The 19,276-nt window shown below is 38.5% G+C and overlaps 4 protein-coding genes and 1 non-coding gene across 5 annotated transcripts; 3 read left to right on the top strand and 2 right to left on the bottom strand.

Moving 5' to 3' along the window:
• The first annotated feature begins 797 nt into the window (after positions 1 to 797).
• LOC101305671 (xyloglucan galactosyltransferase KATAMARI1-like) lies at positions 798 to 2,516 on the top strand. The gene has a single exon (XM_004301510.1). It carries the CDS (start codon positions 798 to 800, stop codon positions 2,514 to 2,516), a length of 1,719 nt encoding a protein of 572 aa, XP_004301558.1.
• A 1,161-nt stretch (positions 2,517 to 3,677) lies between these two features.
• LOC101305666 (elongation factor 1-gamma-like) lies at positions 3,678 to 6,411 on the bottom strand. Its single transcript, XM_004299953.1, has 8 exons — positions 6,400 to 6,411; positions 6,278 to 6,322; positions 5,994 to 6,143; positions 5,859 to 5,919; positions 5,726 to 5,778; positions 5,531 to 5,632; positions 4,501 to 5,008; positions 3,678 to 4,266 (listed from the first exon to the last, which is right to left on the bottom strand). Exons 2-8 carry the CDS (start codon positions 6,284 to 6,286, stop codon positions 3,887 to 3,889), a joined length of 1,263 nt encoding a protein of 420 aa, XP_004300001.1. The 5' UTR covers positions 6,287 to 6,322; positions 6,400 to 6,411; the 3' UTR covers positions 3,678 to 3,886.
• A 156-nt stretch (positions 6,412 to 6,567) lies between these two features.
• Positions 6,568 to 8,461, top strand: LOC101305375. Its single transcript, XR_184701.1, has 2 exons — positions 6,568 to 6,675; positions 6,929 to 8,461. It is a non-coding gene; the product is annotated as an uncharacterized LOC101305375 (transcript).
• A 1,793-nt stretch (positions 8,462 to 10,254) lies between these two features.
• LOC101305075 (KH domain-containing protein At1g09660-like) lies at positions 10,255 to 13,571 on the bottom strand. Its single transcript, XM_004299952.1, has 8 exons — positions 13,461 to 13,571; positions 13,219 to 13,342; positions 12,231 to 12,316; positions 11,993 to 12,132; positions 11,696 to 11,830; positions 11,497 to 11,613; positions 10,864 to 11,007; positions 10,255 to 10,785 (listed from the first exon to the last, which is right to left on the bottom strand). Exons 2-8 carry the CDS (start codon positions 13,317 to 13,319, stop codon positions 10,627 to 10,629), a joined length of 882 nt encoding a protein of 293 aa, XP_004300000.1. The 5' UTR covers positions 13,320 to 13,342; positions 13,461 to 13,571; the 3' UTR covers positions 10,255 to 10,626.
• Positions 13,572 to 14,513: 942 nt separating this feature from the next.
• LOC101305380 (prolycopene isomerase, chloroplastic-like) lies at positions 14,514 to 18,595 on the top strand. Its single transcript, XM_004301509.1, has 9 exons — positions 14,514 to 14,643; positions 14,728 to 14,951; positions 15,268 to 15,378; positions 15,760 to 15,813; positions 16,035 to 16,322; positions 17,394 to 17,585; positions 17,688 to 17,846; positions 17,928 to 18,164; positions 18,281 to 18,595. Exons 1-9 carry the CDS (start codon positions 14,514 to 14,516, stop codon positions 18,593 to 18,595), a joined length of 1,710 nt encoding a protein of 569 aa, XP_004301557.1.
• The last annotated feature ends 681 nt before the right edge of the window (positions 18,596 to 19,276 follow it).

Below are 19,276 nucleotides of genomic sequence, written 5' to 3'. Positions count from 1 at the left end.
TCTATTTTGTTCTTCTTTCTCAGAAAATTCGTCCAAGTTTTTTCTTTTAACACCACACCAATCTTTTGTCCACAGTTACCAAGAGCAAATGCTCCAAAATCCACAGTAACATTATTATTAATTATAATTGAGGATTAATACTGTTAATGTTATGATGCATGTCGAATATACTTTTCTACCTGACTTACAATTTCGATCAACAATTGTCCGTGTTTAACATGTTCACATTTAAGGCATAATCCAAATTCATTAATTTTCAGAATCTCTTTGTACAAATAAAAGACTTTCCATACAGTAACGATAGAGAATAAAACAGACCGCCATGATTCTTCTTCTCTCCAAAATCCAAAGCAAATCCTCCAAATATCTAATCCAACGGTAAGAATTAAGGACTCCTTGATTCTTTACCATCTTGTGTTTTTCTTCGATTAGGAATGAAGCATGTATATATATATATATATATATCTCAACCCTCTGGAAATTTCATAATATGTTTTCTTGACAAGGATGTTACATGATTTCATACAGCACATAAGTTTTCCTTCCTTTGCTTCTTTCCTTCATGACACCGAACCTACTGTTACTACCTTTCTTCTCTCAACTAATTCATAATTTCTGCTAAGTTTGTAATTAAGCTTTCTTTTCTCTTTTTCTTTCATGCATCGACCTTTCTCAACTTTTTCTGTTTAATATTTGTATTGTGATATTTGATCGACTGGTCTGGAGATCATTCTTTGTTTTCGTATCGTCGAGACGATCAATAAGCAAGGCAGCTAGCTGCAGATAGCTCTTAAGATATGGAGAAAACTCAATGGATTGCAGGCGGAATTAAGTGCCGTAATCAACTCTGGTTTGTCCTAACAGCTTCCTTTCTTATATTCATTGTATTGGTTTGTACAGACTATTCTTCTCTAAGCTCCGGAAGAAACTTCAATAGGGTCACCTATTATATCACCAACTTTACAAATGTAATTGTTACCCAAGACCACCACCATCCCAACTCTCTTCCTCCTCTAGCTAGTACTGATTCTCAAATATCCGATCAAACCAAGGGGATCAGTTATTATACTACTACTGATACATCTACAAGCACTCCTGCTCCATATTCTTTTGGCCATGGAAGCCAACCAAATTATGTTACCAGCTCCAATGAAACTCAAACTGCAAGTGTCACTTATGTTCCACCACCACAGGCTATACCTAATACCAAGCACCAAATTTCTGATTCTGATTCGTGTTCCGGTCGATACATTTATATGTATGATCTTCCAAAGAGGTTCAACCAGGACTTGCTCAAGAATTGCCATTCCCTTCAGAGATGGACTGATATGTGCCCCTACATGTCAAACATGGGCCTAGGACCTAAACTAACTGACATATCATCCAAGAGACGTGATCGGTTACTTGGGAGCAGAGGTTGGTTTGCTACAAATCAGTTCTCATTAGAAGTTATTTTTCATAACAGGATGAAGAAGTACAAGTGCTTAACCAATGATTCATCATTGGCATCGGCAATATTTGTCCCCTTTTATGCTGGCCTTAATGTTGGTCAGTACCTTTGGGGCTACAACGCATCAATCCGAGATGCTTCTCCTCTAGAATTGGTGAAATGGCTTTCAAACAGACCTGAATGGAAGACAATGTGGGGTAAAGACCATTTCTTAGTTGGAGGCAGAATTGCATGGGATTTCAGGAGACAAACCGACAGTGATTCTGATTGGGGTTCAAAGCTCATGTTTCTGCCAGAATCCAAGAACATGACATTGTTGTCAATTGAATCGAGCTCTTGGAGCAACGAGCAGGCGATACCATACCCTACGTACTTCCACCCCACCAAGGAGAGTCAGGTGTCTGAGTGGCAGAGAAGAATGAGAAAGCTCAAAAGGCCATACCTCTTCACTTTTGCTGGTGCTCCAAGACCTGAGTACAAGGAAAATATCAGGGATATGGTTATAAGCCAATGCCAATCTTCAACCAAACATTGCAAACTTGTAGGGTGCTATCATGGTGCAACCAAGTGTGATGACCCTTTAAATGTGATCAAGGTGTTTCAATCGTCGGTTTTCTGCCTGCAGCCTTCTGGGGACTCATTCACTCGTCGATCAATATTTGACTCCATCTTGGCAGGCTGCATTCCGGTTTTCTTCCACCCGGGATCAGCTTATGTGCAGTACACATGGCACTTCCCCACCAGCCCGTCTGAGTATTCGGTGTTCATATCCGAAAACGATATCAAAGAGAAGAAGGTGTTGATCAATGAGACACTGCTTAGAATTCCCAGACAGAAAGTAGTGGCAATGAGGGAGCAGGTTATAAGGTTGATTCCGCGAATAATATATGCAGATCCAAGGGCATCTGGACTGGAGACACTTGAAGATGCATTTAACATAGCAGTTAATGGGGTACTTGACAAAGTAGAGAAAACTAGGAGGGACATGGAAGAGGGTCGAGATCCTGGTAATGCTTTCTCACAACTGAAGGCTACCAAATTTACAAGAAATGAGCTTCCAAGATAGAAAATTGTCGTATTTTTTTTCAGGTGTAGTGAGCGACTCTATGTTGTTATACAAATTTTTTATTTTTTTATATGTAAAGAATATGAGTCAATTACCATGAGTTTGTGGAAACACTTGGGCAAGCACCGAAATAGTGAATTGCTCCAGAGTTTCCCGTACTAGATTACTAGAGTTTCACAGGAAAGTGCATGCCAAACACATTGTTGGGGGAACAAGTCCGCAACCTATCATTATTTGTCTCTTCCTTCTTGTGTGTCTTGGTGGCCGGCTACTTGGTTCTTTGTCACCAAGACATGTTTTTATGTCGACCTCGCATATGGTTTATGACATTAAAATAGCTAAGGGTGGCTTATGTTCTTAAATCTTTCGAAATAGATCAAATAAGGCAAAATCGATCAACCAAATCAGTCAACTGGGCTGTGCACCCCCACATTGTCTTGAGAAAGGCCTAATGGATCCACCAACTCCTGACTGGCGACATTGCACATCACTATGCACACTAGTCGGGGAGTACACATGGTAAGAAGAGCGCTCAAGGAAACCGATCAATCCCAGCGTCACTCGCTCATTAACATAGGCATCAAAGTAACTTTCCTCTTCCAATTTACTGAATATTACCACCTCTTGAAGCAGAAGCTTTCACTAGCGCTCTAGTCATCTGCTGAATATTTCCTAGAAGAACAAAGCATAGTTCGTCTCTACTAACAAACCAATAACCATGGACTAGGGATCCTCCAACTACGACATCTACGACATTATCGTGGCCTCACCCTCTGTGTAAGATCTCATCATTTTACTGCCTCAAACAACCCAATTATCATAGCCGAGTAACAAACCAAGCCAGGTGATTTAGATGACACCAAACCTGCAAACTGATGACGGTCAGTTGAAGATGAATCCACCCCAGCACATCAAAGAGTCCTAGCTAGTATGCAGGGGCAGTAACATAAAATTCTGTTTCTTTGACAGGGCTAGCAAAAGAGCACCTGAATCAAGGCATCAACATTTAAGAGACGGATTCGACCAAAAAAAAAAACATTTAAGAGACGGAAAAGAAGGCCGTGTAACATCAAAGGCTCGATGCGTCTATAACAAACACACCAGGTAAACTAATTGACATGTGTAACACAACCACACCATGTAAACTAATTGATATGTAAATATACCACGGGTTAATTCTGATAATAAACATACATCTTAGAATATGTATAAAGATCCAAAATGAAATGGCAAAAGCAAGAATTATAAATTAAACTAGTCACTCAAAGGCTAGACTGCTGTCTGGAAAGAAAAAAAAAAAAGAGAAAAAAAACCAACGGAAACAAGCTAACACAAAACTGAGACAAAAACACAACTGAAAATTAGATATTTCACTTGAAGCACTTGGCATCCAGTAGAGGCTCTCCCTCAAAAGGCTCCTGGTCTTCAATCATCTGACTCACACGCTCCTTTTGGTTTTCATCTGAGATGTCAACCTTGGTCCACTCATAGAGCTCCATGTCATAGCACTCTTGCATCACAAATTCAGGGATTTCTGGGCCACGGAAGAGCCACAAGCCCTTCACCTTGTATGGTGGGTTTGCACCAATAATTAGCATCTTCCCAAAAGCATACTTGCGGGCCAGATCCATCCGCTGAAGAAATCCACCAACCTTGTTCAGTGTCACAAAGGAAACGGTATTCTCATCATTGTACTTGTAATCACAGAACCAGAGAGAGTATCCTTCAGGATCATACATGTCCCAGAATCCTGCAATGATTAACAAGGAATCACATGTCAGAATCTAATTATGTTAACAAGGAATCACATACTTGTTGGGTATCCTACTTTAACACCATAACCCAATGATAGTATTCCACACTTTATGCATGAACCAATCAAAATAAGTGAAATTGATGCAGGCATGTTATTTTCAAACGTCAAACCTTGTTTCTCTTAATCATCAATATTGAACTGTTAAGGGTAATGCATTGAGATGATTACCTTTAATTGCCACCTCACGGAAGTTGGTCTTCGTGTTAGAGTAAAGCCTTTTCCAGTCATCCAATATCATCTTACTTGGAGGAAGCAGATCAAGAGCATTCTTGGGTTTTGGCTTTGGTGCCTCTTCCTCCTCAGCTTCTACTTTTGGCTTTGCCAGCTCCTTGGCTTCTTTCTTTGGCTCCTCCTTAGCCTTGGGTTTAGCAGATTCTTTGGCAGGGGCAGGCTTCTTTGCAGATTGAACAGCAGGCACAGAATCTGTCTGCTTGACCTCACGCAATACCTTTTTGAAGTTTGGTTGATTGACCATTGTCCAGAAGTATCTCTCAACATGAGGAAACTCTGAAGTGAAGCTCTTAGTCATGAGTCTGGTGAAGCCCATAAACAAATTGCATGTCATAACAATGTCGGCAAGAGTGACAGAATGCCCAACAAGGTATGTGCTAGAAGCAAGATATGTGTTCAATGCACCCAGTGCTCTCTTCAATGCAGCAATTGCCGCTTCTTCCGCCTTAAACAACAAACAAATAGAAGATGTCATAAAGAACTCCACAGAAAACTTTTTAAAAGAACGTGAGGTTGCCCAGCCAATGCAGATGAAATTAAAGTTTTTATAGAGAGCAAATTATCTCTCAAATCAGGTCAAATTTGAAAGAACGGATCATGTATATGGCAGACAACCAAACTAGTAGTAATTGTTCCCTTAGAATTGAGATCCCTGTGGGCTTACACACAGATGATTCATGCTATACAGTGATAAAAACATAACACTATCCCAATCCTTCAATCTAATGAAGGTGATAAACAAGGGTAAAACCAAGTACTATTTGTGATGAGCAGACAAATTCGAGAGAAGACACTTGAACTCCCTTTTAACGAGACACAACTATATACAGGAACTCATACGCACTGGAACAGGTATTCTATTAATCACTACCATTAATAGTGCAAAGTAAAATACATAGCTCATCCGGTAGGTCAGAAGCTACAAAAGTGAAAGTCAAACACAAATAGATTTGAATAAGACACTTACTGGAGGAAGATAGACACCCCTTCCCATTCTTGGTCTAAGCCAATTACCAAGGTTAGCATCAATCTCCAAGGATCCAAAATCAATCCATTGCTCGATATGGGCCTAAGGAAGAACATAAAAGCAAGGTAGGAGAATCAGAAGAATACTGACTAGATAGCACCGAGATTAAAAGAACCGGTGATATTGAGTTCTTACATAGTCAATTGAAGATGAACCATAAAGAGGATTGTCAGCCTGCAAGCGAGTAACTGGAGCAACACAATGGCCATTAAATTTGCAATACAAGAATAAGATTGTATAAATGCAAGGGAATACAGAAGGATCTTACCGTAACGTGCAATGGCATTACTCTCGAAGATGGGTCCATCGGGTGTCTCCAGCACAGGAACCTAGAATATATAAAAAGAATTGTAGAAGATACAATCAATCAAACCACTATTTGCTAGTTGAACCAAGAGTCTACCTTCCCAATGGGGTTCATCTTGAGAAATTCAGGAGTCTTGTTGGAGACGCCCATCTCAAAGTTGGGTGCAAGTGCAACTTTGACACCTGTATACTCAGCAGCAATGAGAGTCTTGTATGCATTTTTGTTCGTGCTCCCTGCATGCAAGACCTGCAAAGCCAGAAAATAATCAATGACAAATTATATGCCAAGGATGAACATGCAATCAAATCTAATGAAATACATGCAATCACAGATTTACTACTACATCTGATCTGATGATGATGAAAGAAAGGGAAACAGACCAGAGCCATGGCTTGAGGGAAAAACGAATCGCAGAGGGTAGAGATCTGAAACAAAAAGAAACTATAATTTCAGTAATCGATAGCAATAAAAAGTGAAGGGGAGAGAGCAGAAGAGAGAGGACCTGTGAGGTTCCGAGAGAGAGAGAGAGAGAGAGAGAGAGACTGCGTGAGCAAAGAGACGAAGCCAACGCTAGGGTTTTTGTTGCGACTCATTACCTGTTTTTATGGGCCTCTTTAGGCCCACGATGACAAAAGAAAAAAGAAAACAAAAGGAAGAATGAGATGCAGAGCAACGAGAGAAAGAAAGAGGTCAAGTTTTATGTTGTTCGAGATGAGTGAAATTTCGGGTTGCAATTTTCTCCTGTTATTGGGTACAATTTCCCTACAATTCCTTCCAGGTTGCTCATCTCTCCTCAATTTTCCAATTCATAATTTGCATTCATCTCTCCTTAAGCAACCTGTTAAATTGTTGATTCAATCTCACTATTTCATATGCTAATTGAGTTACTCTCTGCCAAACAATCAAAGCAGACTAGTTTGGGATTAACACTATATTGGGGTTATGTGCTCAAATCAAGATACATGTTTTCTTTCCAACGCTAAACATGAATATTTGTATTCTCATGTTCCAGTCGTTTAATCTTTTGTCAGGGTTTTCGGATGGTGATTCATCGACCTCCAAAACCACAAGTGGGTCTACATTGGCCCTCATACCTTCTGGACTTGTAGTAGTTGGATTGTTTTGCTTTTTCCTCTTTAAGATATGGCAGAAGAGGAAACGAGAAGAGCAGTATGCTCGTCTTTTGAAGTTGTTTGAACAAGATGATGAGCTTGAACTTGAGCTTGGTCTCCGCCATTGATATAATTACTTCATTAACTCAAGGTTTGCCTATCATCTTTTTCCTTTCCGCTTTTCATACTTCATCAACAACTTTACCTGTTGAAAATCTAAATAATAACATACAACAGTCAAGTACTTTAGGATATCTAAACTGCGCTGCCATGGAAGGGACACACCACTCTTGATCAATTCAAAATCTTACGCTAGCTCCTTCTTTTCCCTTGTGAAATGTGGATCTGGTGATGTTTCATGTGTTGTTCCTGTTTACCCACAGTGTAAGATGGTTTTGTGTTTACACAATTGTACACATACACACTCCATATCTGTGACTGTTGCAACTAATTGCTGGGCATATCACAATGACGAATTTGGTGGGAAATTTCTTGAGGAACCTTTTGCTGCAAGGGGTAGAGGAAGGATAGAATTATCTAGGTTAGTGCATAGTAGGCTCAAAAGAGAAAGGAGGTTTATGATTGGAATCCTTGGTGAAAAGAAATAAAACTTTGTTGGGGAATAGCTTAGGAGATTTATCGTGAAATGCAAGTATTGAATCTATGGATGCATGACAAGGGCTGCGATTACAAAAGACAGAATAAATGTAATTAACAAAAAGAGTAATATTTCTGTTATTCCTTGTTCAACTTTTTAATTAGTTTTTAGTATTTAGATATTTGAGCATTTGTTCTGCTCCTTTGAGTGGATGATGTTTATATCCAATTATTTTTCCAGTAAGCAGTTGTATCTGGATATTTTTGCAGGTTGAATGGCTTTTGTATTTGAAAAATTTACTCTCATGATAACCACCTCACAATTTGGTGTCCTGGACTGAGGTTAGATAGCTTTGTCAACTGTAATATTTGTAATTATATGTCTAGATTTCTCTTTTTGTCTGCTTTTGGAATATCATTTCATATGAGATGTGAGCTGAGGAAATGATACTACAATTTACATGGAGTGTCTTGAGATTATTATAAATCTAAATGTTTGGTGGATATCAAAGTCTTGACACGTGGTATGAAATCTGTCCCATGAAGAGCCATCTTGATATTCATTAAGGCTTTATGCCATGAGTATGTCATCCACTTTTAATTGGATCAGAATCATGAGATAAACTTGTGTGTTTGATAGAATTTTTTTTCCATCACTTTGCCTTATGTGGAGTGATTTTAATGTAATACGTTTTGTGTGTTGTGTGTTGGGAAAAAAAGAAGCAACATCAATTATTTTGATACTGGAACCAAGGCTGATATACTTATTGTTGGTTGATTTTGAATTGGAACTGTTATGTTGTACATTTTGATGGGATACATGAGTAACAAGACCTGTCAATGAACGTATAATTCAGTGTTTTTAATTCTAAACCAATTGTTTGATACTTAAGTAAGGTATGCAAATTTCTGCTGTCTTGCTCCTTCATAAAAAATTAAAAAATTAAATAGAAAAAAAAAAAAAAAAACAAAAAACAAAAGGCATGGCGGCATACTGTTCTGTGCATCATTCAAATAAAGAGAATGATAGCCTAACCATTTAAATGTTCTGGAAGTAGTTATTTGAAAATCTGGGCTGTTATAATTTTGCAGTCCAAGATGTCTTGCTGGATGGTAGAAACAATGACTGGACTCACTGGAGATTACAAAAAACCTACTATTTGCTAGTTTATGTCGAGTAATAAAGGTTGTTATTTTCTTATTTACCAAAATTTTATGGCTTTTAGTTTTGGAATGATCATTTTCACTTTCAATACATACTACTTGCGAAGCACCATGGAATTGGGGTGAGGAGACTAGTGAAGTGAAGTAAAAACGGACAGATGAAGAATCAAGCGTTCTTGGAATGATTGTGGCCTAGGAAGTGTTTGCTCTTTTAGCTTGGAAGTCCGAGTGTGTTTGTACAACATCTACAATAGATTTGGTTATATAACTTAGAAAACAGATGGTTGGCTTAGCACAAACCCCATATAGTGTTACAGGACAAATACTGGTATGATTTAAAGCTTTATTGAGCAGTCCAGGTTCTGTATTAGATTCAGCTGCTTATGTTAAGCTCACGTTATGTTGGAATGATAATATGAGATTAGGAGACAAGGAGAAAGCCCTTGTCTTTTTGAGTTTTTGTATAGAAAAATAAAAACTTAAACCAATTTTTTTTGCTGAGGACCCTCTTCTTAGCCAAGTAAAACAACAAATTTCTTAGTGGCAACCCAATTTTTATCCCAGACCTTCCACTTTTACCCCTCATCTAAAATTAAGTAAAACAACAACAAAAAAGAAATAGGAAACTTGAATCTTCGCCGTCGTGGGTCTGCTCACCAGTGTTCTTATTGGCTCCGTAGTTGCATATTCTCAAGGACATCTTTAATCTCGATGACAGTGGTCGGGACCTATCCTCGTGCTTGTGTTGCTCTTTTTTTGTGTGGCTAAAGCTAGTGTTCTCCAATTCATTTATAGATGTTGCTCCATTGAAGAATTTGCAATCTTAGAATTTACAGATTTTGCCTTAATTATACATATGTATGATATCTACATGATTGACCGTGAGGTAGAACTATGAATCAAGATCAAAAACAATGAAAGTAAAAGTGAGAAATAGAAGTGGAGCAATCAAAATTGTTGCCTCTAAACTTGAATGAATTGGTTCTTGGATCTGGATTGTCTACGAGATCAAGCGAAAGAGAGAGTACAGTTAGAGAAGAAGAGGAAGAAGGGTCGTCCTTCCCAACGGCAGTTTCTTAATTTTTATTTTCTTTCTATTTTTTCATTTTCATAAAATAAAGGGTAGTTTGAGAAATAATGATGTTGCTGGGTCTAGTTAGAAATTTGTTAGATATATTTAGAAGCACCCAAGAATATTAGTGTGCATGGGAAACTAGCAGGTTGGAGAACGTGGTACTCTAAACATGAAACACTGGAAGACAAAGCTCAAAGCCGCCCTTATCTGTTATTTTTGTAATTTGTATGGGTAATATGCTTAAAGACTACATTAAACCTTGGACTGACTGGAACTCTAGTACAATCCTCACATCAAGTCACACGAGTGGATGGATTACTGCCAATTGATGTCATAATTGCTTGCCAAACCAGAGTAAAGAACCCCTAGTCTGTTACTGACATGACAAAATGGCAAAAATGAACAAATCTGTTTGAAACTTCAATAATATTTTCATTATTTTGAAATAATTGCAGGCATATAAGAATATATGCATCAAACACAAACGTTTGTGCAGAATCACAATCATAAACTACTAAATGAGTGCCTATAAGTTAGGGATTATATGCTGCAATGGCTAAAGAAATTAGTGTTCCAGATTCCAAGGGATGAAAGAATATCATACAGAACTTATGGACCAGATAGATGACCCGTCTGAGACTTCAAACTTCAAAGAGTCCATAAGCGCTTCAACCATCAGCTTCTTAATACAGTCAACATATGAAGATGCTGTACGATTCTCAATGAGTCACATGCTATGGTTTCAGTGATTAAACACGTTCATCATCAGCACATGCACGAGTTATTTTCCTGTCTTGGCACGTTTCATTCCTGTACTGTTGAAGGGTGACATGCTTGGGCTTAGACTCGGGCTCATACTTGGGCTCTCTTCCCTCAATGTACCATTAAGCATGGCCAATTCTCTCAGCTGTTGCTTCTTATAGTGATCAAAAGACTCATCCTGCAAGAGATAAGTAACAGGTCACTCAGAGAAAATGAATGAGATAAATAACGTACTATTTGATTAATCCTATCATACCACTGGCTTGAGAAGGTTCTCTAGCATAGCCACTGCATAGTCCAAGCGAGCATTGATTATATCTTCAGGAAATTCAGCCTCCACCAACACATGTAATGGCTCATTAAGATGTTCGTATCCAGGCTTTTCTTTTAATTTTTCTTCCTAAATGATCAGAGGCAGATCATCAAACTTTGAGAAGGTATCAATGTGCAACCAGCGTAACAAAATCCAAGAAATTGAAAACTTGAGTGCCCATGACAACTTCTAAAATATACAACTTGTAAAAAAAGTTGGCAAATCCGTACTCAATCTCAAGTTGTGCCACACATAGTGCCAATCTAAAATTGTTTCGCTTCATCATCATTATTCAAACGTTGCCACAAAAGGAAGCTAATTTATGTGGTGAAGAATATATGACCCTATGGCTTAGCCATGCAGTTATATCCAGCAAAGATTTATGAGAATAGTCGAGGTAAGAATCAGGTCATATGAAAAGAACTATAGTTATTCGAAATTCGAAACTACTTTGTAGCATAAAGATGTGGCAACTCTAAACACATATACAACTAAGAAAACAGAAATCTTCACAACTAATATGCTCCTGTCTAATCACATTTTCATATCAAGCAATTTGTTGAAAAGAACCCTGACCTTTACCGAATCCTTCACAGATCCCTTTCCTCGAATATACACCCTACATTCTGTCATGGCTTCAACTCTTTTTAGGGAGTTCCCACGTGGTCCCAAAATTCGGCCTACAAAATTGTACTGCCAAGCTTGGAGTAAAATTATCAGCTTAAAGAAAAGGGTCAAAATCAAACTCTACATCAACTAAAAACTCCTTGCTTACATGTGGATATTTGTCCACCGGAACATCAAGTCTAATAACTCTCTTTACAATAGGAGTGGTTGGAATTCCTTGCACCCCAGGCCAAACCATCGAAGGAGATTGAAATGGGACCATTCGTTGGATATGTCCATTTTCCTGCAGAAAAGAATTTAACATCCCATCTCAGACATACAATGACTTAAGAAAGAAGCAAGCTTCTGAAAGCAGGCATACTCCATGAAAGAGTATTCTCTAAAGAATAGCCGTAAAGCAAATAGTAAAACTGGCAACTAAATGGTTAAAGAACTATAGTGTTACCTCCATTTGCATTCCTGACCATCCCTCCAAATCCATTGGTCTACCATTTGTGTGTTGACCTAATGACCTATACGGACTTTCACGCTCAAGTAATTCATGATCTGCAAGAGATTGATTGAAGCCCGACACCCTTCGGATTTCTGGAGTGCATGAAAGAACAAATTATAGATAGAATGTAAATGGGATCAAAATATAAGAATATACTTTACAGGGGTGGACTGTAGACAGAAATATCAACCATGACTTAGAAGTCTGCTACATAGTGGCAAAACCTGCACAAATGGCCCCAACTTTTGCTTCTCTGCCAGTAGTTCAGCCAAATATCTGCAATTACACCAGCGGAGTATTAATAATCAAGAATATGTACCACAGTAGATAAAAGCTCCACACACACACACAACAAAAAAACACTGAAGAAGCTGTAGCAAAGCCAGCAACAAGCAAAATATAACAGACACCACATAACAACAACGCTACAGTTTGAGAAGATGGCAACAAACCAATCTCTGAATTCCTAGGAAACTAATGCCTATAAGGACTCCCAAAATTTGAACTCTATCCACAAACTACACCCCTCCCTCATATCTTACCAGAATAAACTGCCATGGAAATATTACCAGCTTTAACAACATTCAACAAGCACAGATTAACATAATAAGATTTCAACGGAAATGTTTGATGTCTTAAGGAGCACAGTCAACGCATAGCTTACCAAGTCAGGCACAACAAGCAGAACCGAAGAGAAACATAGTTCATGGACAACAACTTGAACCCTAAATCACTACCTCAGCATCCCCACCATTGTTGATTAGTTCCGATGACAGCATAAAACAGATAATCCCACTCCAAATATTATAAAGCAATCATTTCATCTAGATCCCAATAACAATCTAGTTGTCAATTTTCTCTAAATGGTAGTGAAAAACATGTTGAATGGTCATGTCTGAAAGGTACGGATTTTATAGAGTTAACAGTGTAAGATGCCAGTTGTCTTGATGCCTTGAACCACCATTTTCTCCAAGATCTATGCATACATGAATCACGTGATGGATTTGGGAATTATCTGACACAAGGACAGCTTTATCCTCCAAATACAAGCGCATTTTGGGTTTCAATTACAGAAACAATCAGGTGTACATCCCGAAAAAGTAAGTCTCAGCTTGCAATTTCATATTCGCAACAATCAAACAAACAAACTCTTGAATGTAATGGCATTGAGATTAAACCTTTCTCGATCTACGGAAGGGAGCGGAGACCGGTGTGGAGATGCAGGGACGCCGGGAGGTGGATACCGGAAGTAACTCCCAGGAGGAATTCTCTCTCCCATCAGACGACAACTTGGACTAGTTACTGTTAACAGAAACCAAACCACTTGAGAAAGATGATTGATATAACCCAACATAACATCTTGCAACTGAAATGAACATGTCCCATCCAATACCACCCAGCAAGAACAAGAAGCATATACCGAGGATGGGGCGGAGAGACTAGGACTGAGGTGGGGGCAGAGAGATCGGAATCGATGTTGCCGCTGCCTCTGCCCCTTACTGCAAGTAGGGAGTGTGTTGTGTGTGCCAGGAGAGTGAACAGGGAGCCCTACTAGGATCCTCTACTACTACGTTATATAGATCCACTTGTTTATACTCGGATCAAACAATCTTTTATTTCTTTGTTTTAAATTTCTACAAGCTTGGTTACGTTACATCATCATCGTCAAGGTGAACCTATAACATTAATCATGAATAACAGTGAACACATAACTGTCACATCAGCCTTCATATATATATATATATATATATATATATATATATTTTCATAAGAGAATTTACAGAATCAACAAGCTTGTTGGTAGCAGAGATCAAAATCTTCACCATAGACCCGCCCTTGTCAACTCCTCACCTAGTTGGCCGTGCAATTTCATTTCTCCTAGTCACATGATTTTTTTTTTAAGTGGAAAGTCACGGGTTTGACTATTAAATTCATTACTCATGTGATAGAAAATTAACAAGTAAAATTTCCGCCGCTCTACATCATTGAAACTTTGTTGATGCAGCTAATAACCAACTTAGAGTCGTCTTGCGATATCGCCATGGTGAAACGAATGTAGTGTGAGAAATCGTCACATGAATCAACGTCATCAAGATGTGGTCCTATATGTCATCTTCATTCTACAACACCATCTTCCTAGATGTGGTTCTGTATTCCCCGAACAGCCGCTGGATCTTTCCCTAAACCCGATGCGCACCTCTGCATCTATAAAAAGGCCGATCCTTTCTCATGAGGGTGCCCAAATAAGAGAAAGATTCTTTTTGAAGAGACGCAGCATTTCAAAAATAAAAATAAAATGCCTTATTATATAACGACAGAGAAGTGCACACGGAGGCTGCTTTCTCATGGTTGCCAATGAAAGAGTAAGATAGATAATGAGGACAATGCACGCCTTCAAAACTACAAGTCAGTCTCAGCTGCTGCTGCTGAATCAACCAGAATAGAAAGAGTGAAAGACTAAGTGAGTTTGGCAATGTCCTCATTCCCAAATTCACTGCACTTCTTCCAACCTCCTTCACACTCTAGAACCAAATCCAGAACATCAGCCACGTCTTCAAATGGTTCTTTCTCCCTCAAACAGAACAAAACCACCCCATTCCCAGGTCTCTCTCTATGTTTGAAACTAGCACTAATTTTCAGTTTCTCTAGGAATCAAATTGTGTGACTACTGGGAATTTCTGGTGCAGGGAAAGCAGAGGCTGATGTTGTAGTGATTGGGAGTGGTATAGGTGGATTGTGTTGTGCCGGGCTTTTAGCTAGGTACCAGCAAGATGTTCTTGTCTTAGAGAGTCATGATTTACCTGGCGGTGCTGCTCATTCATTTGAGATTAAAGGCTTTCACTTTGACTCCGGCCCATCTTTGTTCTCTGGTTTTCAATCAAAAGGCCCTCAGGCAAACCCTCTCGGACAAGTAACTTGTTCTTTCATTTTTCTCAAGTGATTCTTGCTATCGATACCATCCACAAGCATGCAGCATAAACTAGTATAAAGTGCTCCGTTAAGCTCAAAATCATTGTTTGACATGTTTAAAGTGTGTATCTGATATAATCAATACCCTTGACATTTCCCCATTGATTATACCATGGTGGTACTTGGAGAATTACTTGTTATCTACTTAATACCACCCAAAGTAATAAGTAAATTTAGTTATTTGCATCTTCGAATATGAACTCTCATGCATGGGTTCTCCAAGGAGACGACTCCAATAATTCTGCAATCATTCCCAGGTCCTGGATGCATTGGGTGAGACGATTCCTTGTGCCAATTACGATTCATGGATGGTCTACCTACCTGAAGGTGAATTTCTGTCGCGCATTGGTCCCACAGAGTTTTTCAAGGTTAAGCATTGGTTATTCCAGATTAACCTCATTTTAATGTTAATCCTCTATAAGTAGTAAGTACAAATAAACATATTCATGCATGCATATACATAGATAGAACCCTTTATTTCAAAAACTATGAGATTAATACGATTTATGATGAAGACATTCCTGAGATCTGTTGTATAGTTACCAATCTAAAATCATGAAGGCATTAACTACTTGGGTTTCCTGATGATGATAGTTCCATAAATTTAGGATTGCATTAAGTGCTCAGAAATTCACAGCTGCTCTTTTATCTCATCCCCTTTATTATTGCACCATCTGAGCTCTCTTCCCCTGGGCCGTTTGTAGTCAATGGATTCTTCCACTCACTATGTTTGGTTTTCTTCCTTCCAGGACCTTGAGAAGTATGCAAGTGCAAGTGCTGTTCAAGAATGGAAAAAGCTTTTGGTGAGTATCATCAATAATGTTAGGAATTCTATTGTATATTACCAACACTTTTTTAAAGTAATAATAAAGGGGAATGATGGCTGATTTTATCTTCAATGGAAATCATATTTCTTACAAAAAAAAAAAAAAAAAGGACATACACATATGTTATACATCTACGGTTCTTCTTTGTCACTTTGTTAGCTCCGGTATGAAAATTACAACTCTTCTAAACTCTACAGGATGCCATTCTTCCAATGTCTGCAGCTGCAATGGCTCTGCCTCCACTCTCTATCCGAGGGGATTTGGGTGTTCTTTCTACTGCGGGAGCTAGATATGCTCCATCTCTCTTAAAATCTTTTGCCCAAATGGGACCTAAGGGAGCGCTTGGTGCCACAAAGCTACTCAGACCATTTTCAGAAATCATGGACTCATTAGAACTGAAAGATCCCTTTATACGTAATTGGGTGGACCTACTGGCTTTCTTGCTTGCTGGGGTGAAATCTAATGGTATACTTTCAGCAGAGATGGTAACTAACTATATTTGCATCAAGCTTTACCAAAGTTCTTTGAGGCTGTTATTTTGGCATCTGTGCTTGTTATCCAACCTGTTATATGCAGTGAGTTTAATATAGTTGTGCTAGGCTACTTGTGGTTTTGGATAAGGGGGTGGGGTGGGTAACTTTGTCTTCACATTTGTAATCCATTTTCGAGCATATATAATTCATTAAAATATATGAAAGGGAAATGTAAGTGTGAAAAATGACGAGAAGTGGAGTGTGAAATTCACCCTCTTCAATCCTGCATATTGTGAACATCTAATGTTTAGTCCCTTCAAAGCACCAAACCTATACTTAGAATCAAAGGGTGAGTTGGAGCTTTAAATATAGTATGAACTCTTGGTTTCATTTGCATTATAATCTTTCTGCTTATCGTATAACTAGATGGTTAGAAATTGATGTTGAAGTTATGTATGCTCAAATATTATCTTGAAGCGCCAGCCCCCTTCTAATGAGGGATCCCTATTTTAAGCCATTTATAGGGATAGGGCATTACACCAACTTCCCGATTATAATTTTACATCTCCACCGTTCATATCTTAGGTCTATATGAGTAGATCACCTCTACAAAATTTCATATGATTTGGTGATCGTTAAGGCTTTCAAAAGTTCAATTTAGTTTTAATGACCTTCAACGGTTTTAGTTTGACATAAGCTGGATCGTTCAAGATTATTAAAACTAAATCAAACTTTGAAAGCCTTAACGATCACCAAATCATATGAAATTTTGTAGAGTTGATCTACTCATATAGACCTAAGATATGAACGGTGGAGATATAAAAATTCAATTTGGAAGAGGTGTAATGTCCTATCCCTAGAAAATGGCCAAAAATAGGGATCCCTCAATGGAAGGGGGCTGCTTGAAGCGCATGTGCTTTAGTCCTAACTGAGCGGTAGTCATCTTTTAATGGTTTACATGAATTTGGTGTTACTTGTGTCCAATTCTTTCTTCTTATTTCCGTTCTAAATGAAATATTTCTGTATAAGATATACTCATATGACTAAAACATAACATTACTCTTCTATTCTCCAAATTTTCAGGTTTATATGTTTGCAGAGTGGTATAAGCCAGGTTGCTGTCTTGAATACCCTCTTCATGGAAGTGGTGCAGTTGTTGAAGCTCTTGTTCGGGGAATGCAGAAGTTTGGGGGAAGGATTTCTTTAGGAAGTCATGTGAAAGAAGTTGTTGTTGAAAATGGTCGAGCCACTGGGGTCAAGCTACGCAGTGGACAAGTGAGTAAATAAGTCTGTCAAAATGACTGTAAAGCTAAATTTAAACTCTCTCCTATGGATCGAGTTTTTATTTTTGTCATTTGAAGAATATGTTTGCCGCAGTTTATACGTGCTAAGAAGGCTGTTGTTAGTAATGCATCTATGTGGGACACTCTAAATCTATTACCTAAAGAAGTTGTCCCAAAGTCATACAAGGATAGGATTAAGATGACCCGTCAGTGTGAATCCTTCATGCATCTTCATTTGGGATTTGATGCAGAGGTTAGTGATATTAGAAACCTTTTTTTTTTTTTTTACTTATTTCTAATACAAATTGTGCTGCAAAATCTCCTTATCAACCAGTGTATGCGTAAGGACTTGGGAATTCATCATATAGTTGTCAATGATTGGGATAGAGGAGTTGATGCCGACCAGAATGTTGTTTTGATATCTGTACCAAGTGTACTAAGTCCGGATCTGGCACCACCTGGGAAACATGTCTTGCATGCATATCTTCCAGGAACTGAACCCTTTGATTTGTGGAAAGGATTGGACCGTAGAAGTGCTGCATACAAAGATCTCAAAGCTGAAAGATCCGAGGTACTTGCATATACTTGCCTACATGTTTTCTGACTCGATTATATATGCTGGCAAGTGGCAACCTATGAATTTCTATCTCGTGCATTTTTTATAAATGTGGTTAAGTTGTATCTCAGGTTATGTGGAGAGCCGTGGAGCGGGCTCTTGGTCCTGGGTTTAGTCGTGAAAAATGCGAGGTCAAGTTAGTTGGTTCTCCATTGACACATGAAAGGTTTCTTCGAAGGAACAGAGGAACATATGGACCAGCAGTAGAGGCTGGTAAAGACTCGATTCCTGGGCACTCTACTCCGATTCCGCAACTATATTGCTGTGGAGATTCTACTTTTCCTGGCATTGGAGTCCCTGCAGTTGCTGCCAGTGGTGCCATTGTTGCCAATTCACTAGTTTCTGTTGCTCAACACACTCAACTTCTTGATGCTATTGGAATTTGAATGCTCGGAATCTTGGGGTATTTATCCAGCTTATAATATAAAACAATGTATTTGTCCTTCCACAGAGAATTTTGGAAAACATGTAGTACTGCTACACTCTGAATTGATCTTCACATAATGTTTAGGAGGAAGCTTTCATCTTAGGACCTGTTGGGAAGGAAAAGTTTCAACATCCCAATAACATTATGACCACATTACTAGATCTACTGTAATCAAATATAACCAAGTCAGAGAGCTTGCTTTTCCAATTTCCTCTTTATAAAACTTTTTTTTTTCTTTTCATTTTATTTTTAGGGTAAACTACAAAAAAATACCCGAATTTTGAAGCTCATTTCAAATAAATACCCCATCTTCAGATTCTTTCAAATAAATACTCGAGCTATGTAAAATCCTACAAGGTCTCAATTATGTTATATATTCCGTTAAACGAACCGTTAACTTGTCTATGTGGTATGTGTGGCATGTCAATTCCTATTGACTGGACTTGTCAGCAAGGGTATTTTAGACAACACAAAAATTTATTCCAGCTCACTATCTCCTTTGTTAACCCTAAACTGTCATCCCTCTCCATTGAGTTTTCACGTTTCCCTTGTCATTCTTGTTACAGTTCACGCGTACGTGCAATGGGATAAAGTCTTTTCAGTTTCTGAAATTGTGTTTGTAGAGTAAGGATCAAGGTAG

This window comes from Fragaria vesca, linkage group LG5, assembly GCF_000184155.1.
Source record: "Fragaria vesca subsp. vesca linkage group LG5, FraVesHawaii_1.0, whole genome shotgun sequence".
NCBI classification, from domain to species: domain Eukaryota; kingdom Viridiplantae; phylum Streptophyta; class Magnoliopsida; order Rosales; family Rosaceae; genus Fragaria; species Fragaria vesca.
This window is presented reverse-complemented; position numbering and strand designations above follow the sequence as displayed.

Excerpts from the sequence above, each read along its gene's own strand:
- LOC101305671 (XM_004301510.1), top strand. The coding sequence starts at position 798 with ATGGAGAAAACTCAATGGATTGCAGGCGGAATTAAGTGCCGTAATCAA.
- LOC101305666 (XM_004299953.1), bottom strand. Across the intron at positions 5,009-5,530 it reads GGGGTGTCTATCTTCCTCCA|GCGGAAGAAGCGGCAATTGC; the intron begins GTAAGTGTCTTA and ends TTGTTGTTTAAG. Across the intron at positions 4,267-4,500 it reads CCGTGAGGTGGCAATTAAAG|GATTCTGGGACATGTATGAT; the intron begins GTAATCATCTCA and ends TAATCATTGCAG.
- LOC101305075 (XM_004299952.1), bottom strand. The coding sequence starts at position 13,319 with ATGGGAGAGAGAATTCCTCCTGGGAGTTACTTCCGGTATCCACCTCCC. Across the intron at positions 11,614-11,695 it reads CGGTGGACAAATATCCACAT|TACAATTTTGTAGGCCGAAT; the intron begins GTAAGCAAGGAG and ends CAAGCTTGGCAG. Across the intron at positions 10,786-10,863 it reads AGAACCTTCTCAAGCCAGTG|GATGAGTCTTTTGATCACTA; the intron begins GTATGATAGGAT and ends TATCTCTTGCAG.
- LOC101305380 (XM_004301509.1), top strand. The coding sequence starts at position 14,514 with ATGTCCTCATTCCCAAATTCACTGCACTTCTTCCAACCTCCTTCACAC. Across the intron at positions 14,644-14,727 it reads CAAAACCACCCCATTCCCAG|GGAAAGCAGAGGCTGATGTT; the intron begins GTCTCTCTCTAT and ends TTTCTGGTGCAG. Across the intron at positions 15,814-16,034 it reads AAGAATGGAAAAAGCTTTTG|GATGCCATTCTTCCAATGTC; the intron begins GTGAGTATCATC and ends TAAACTCTACAG.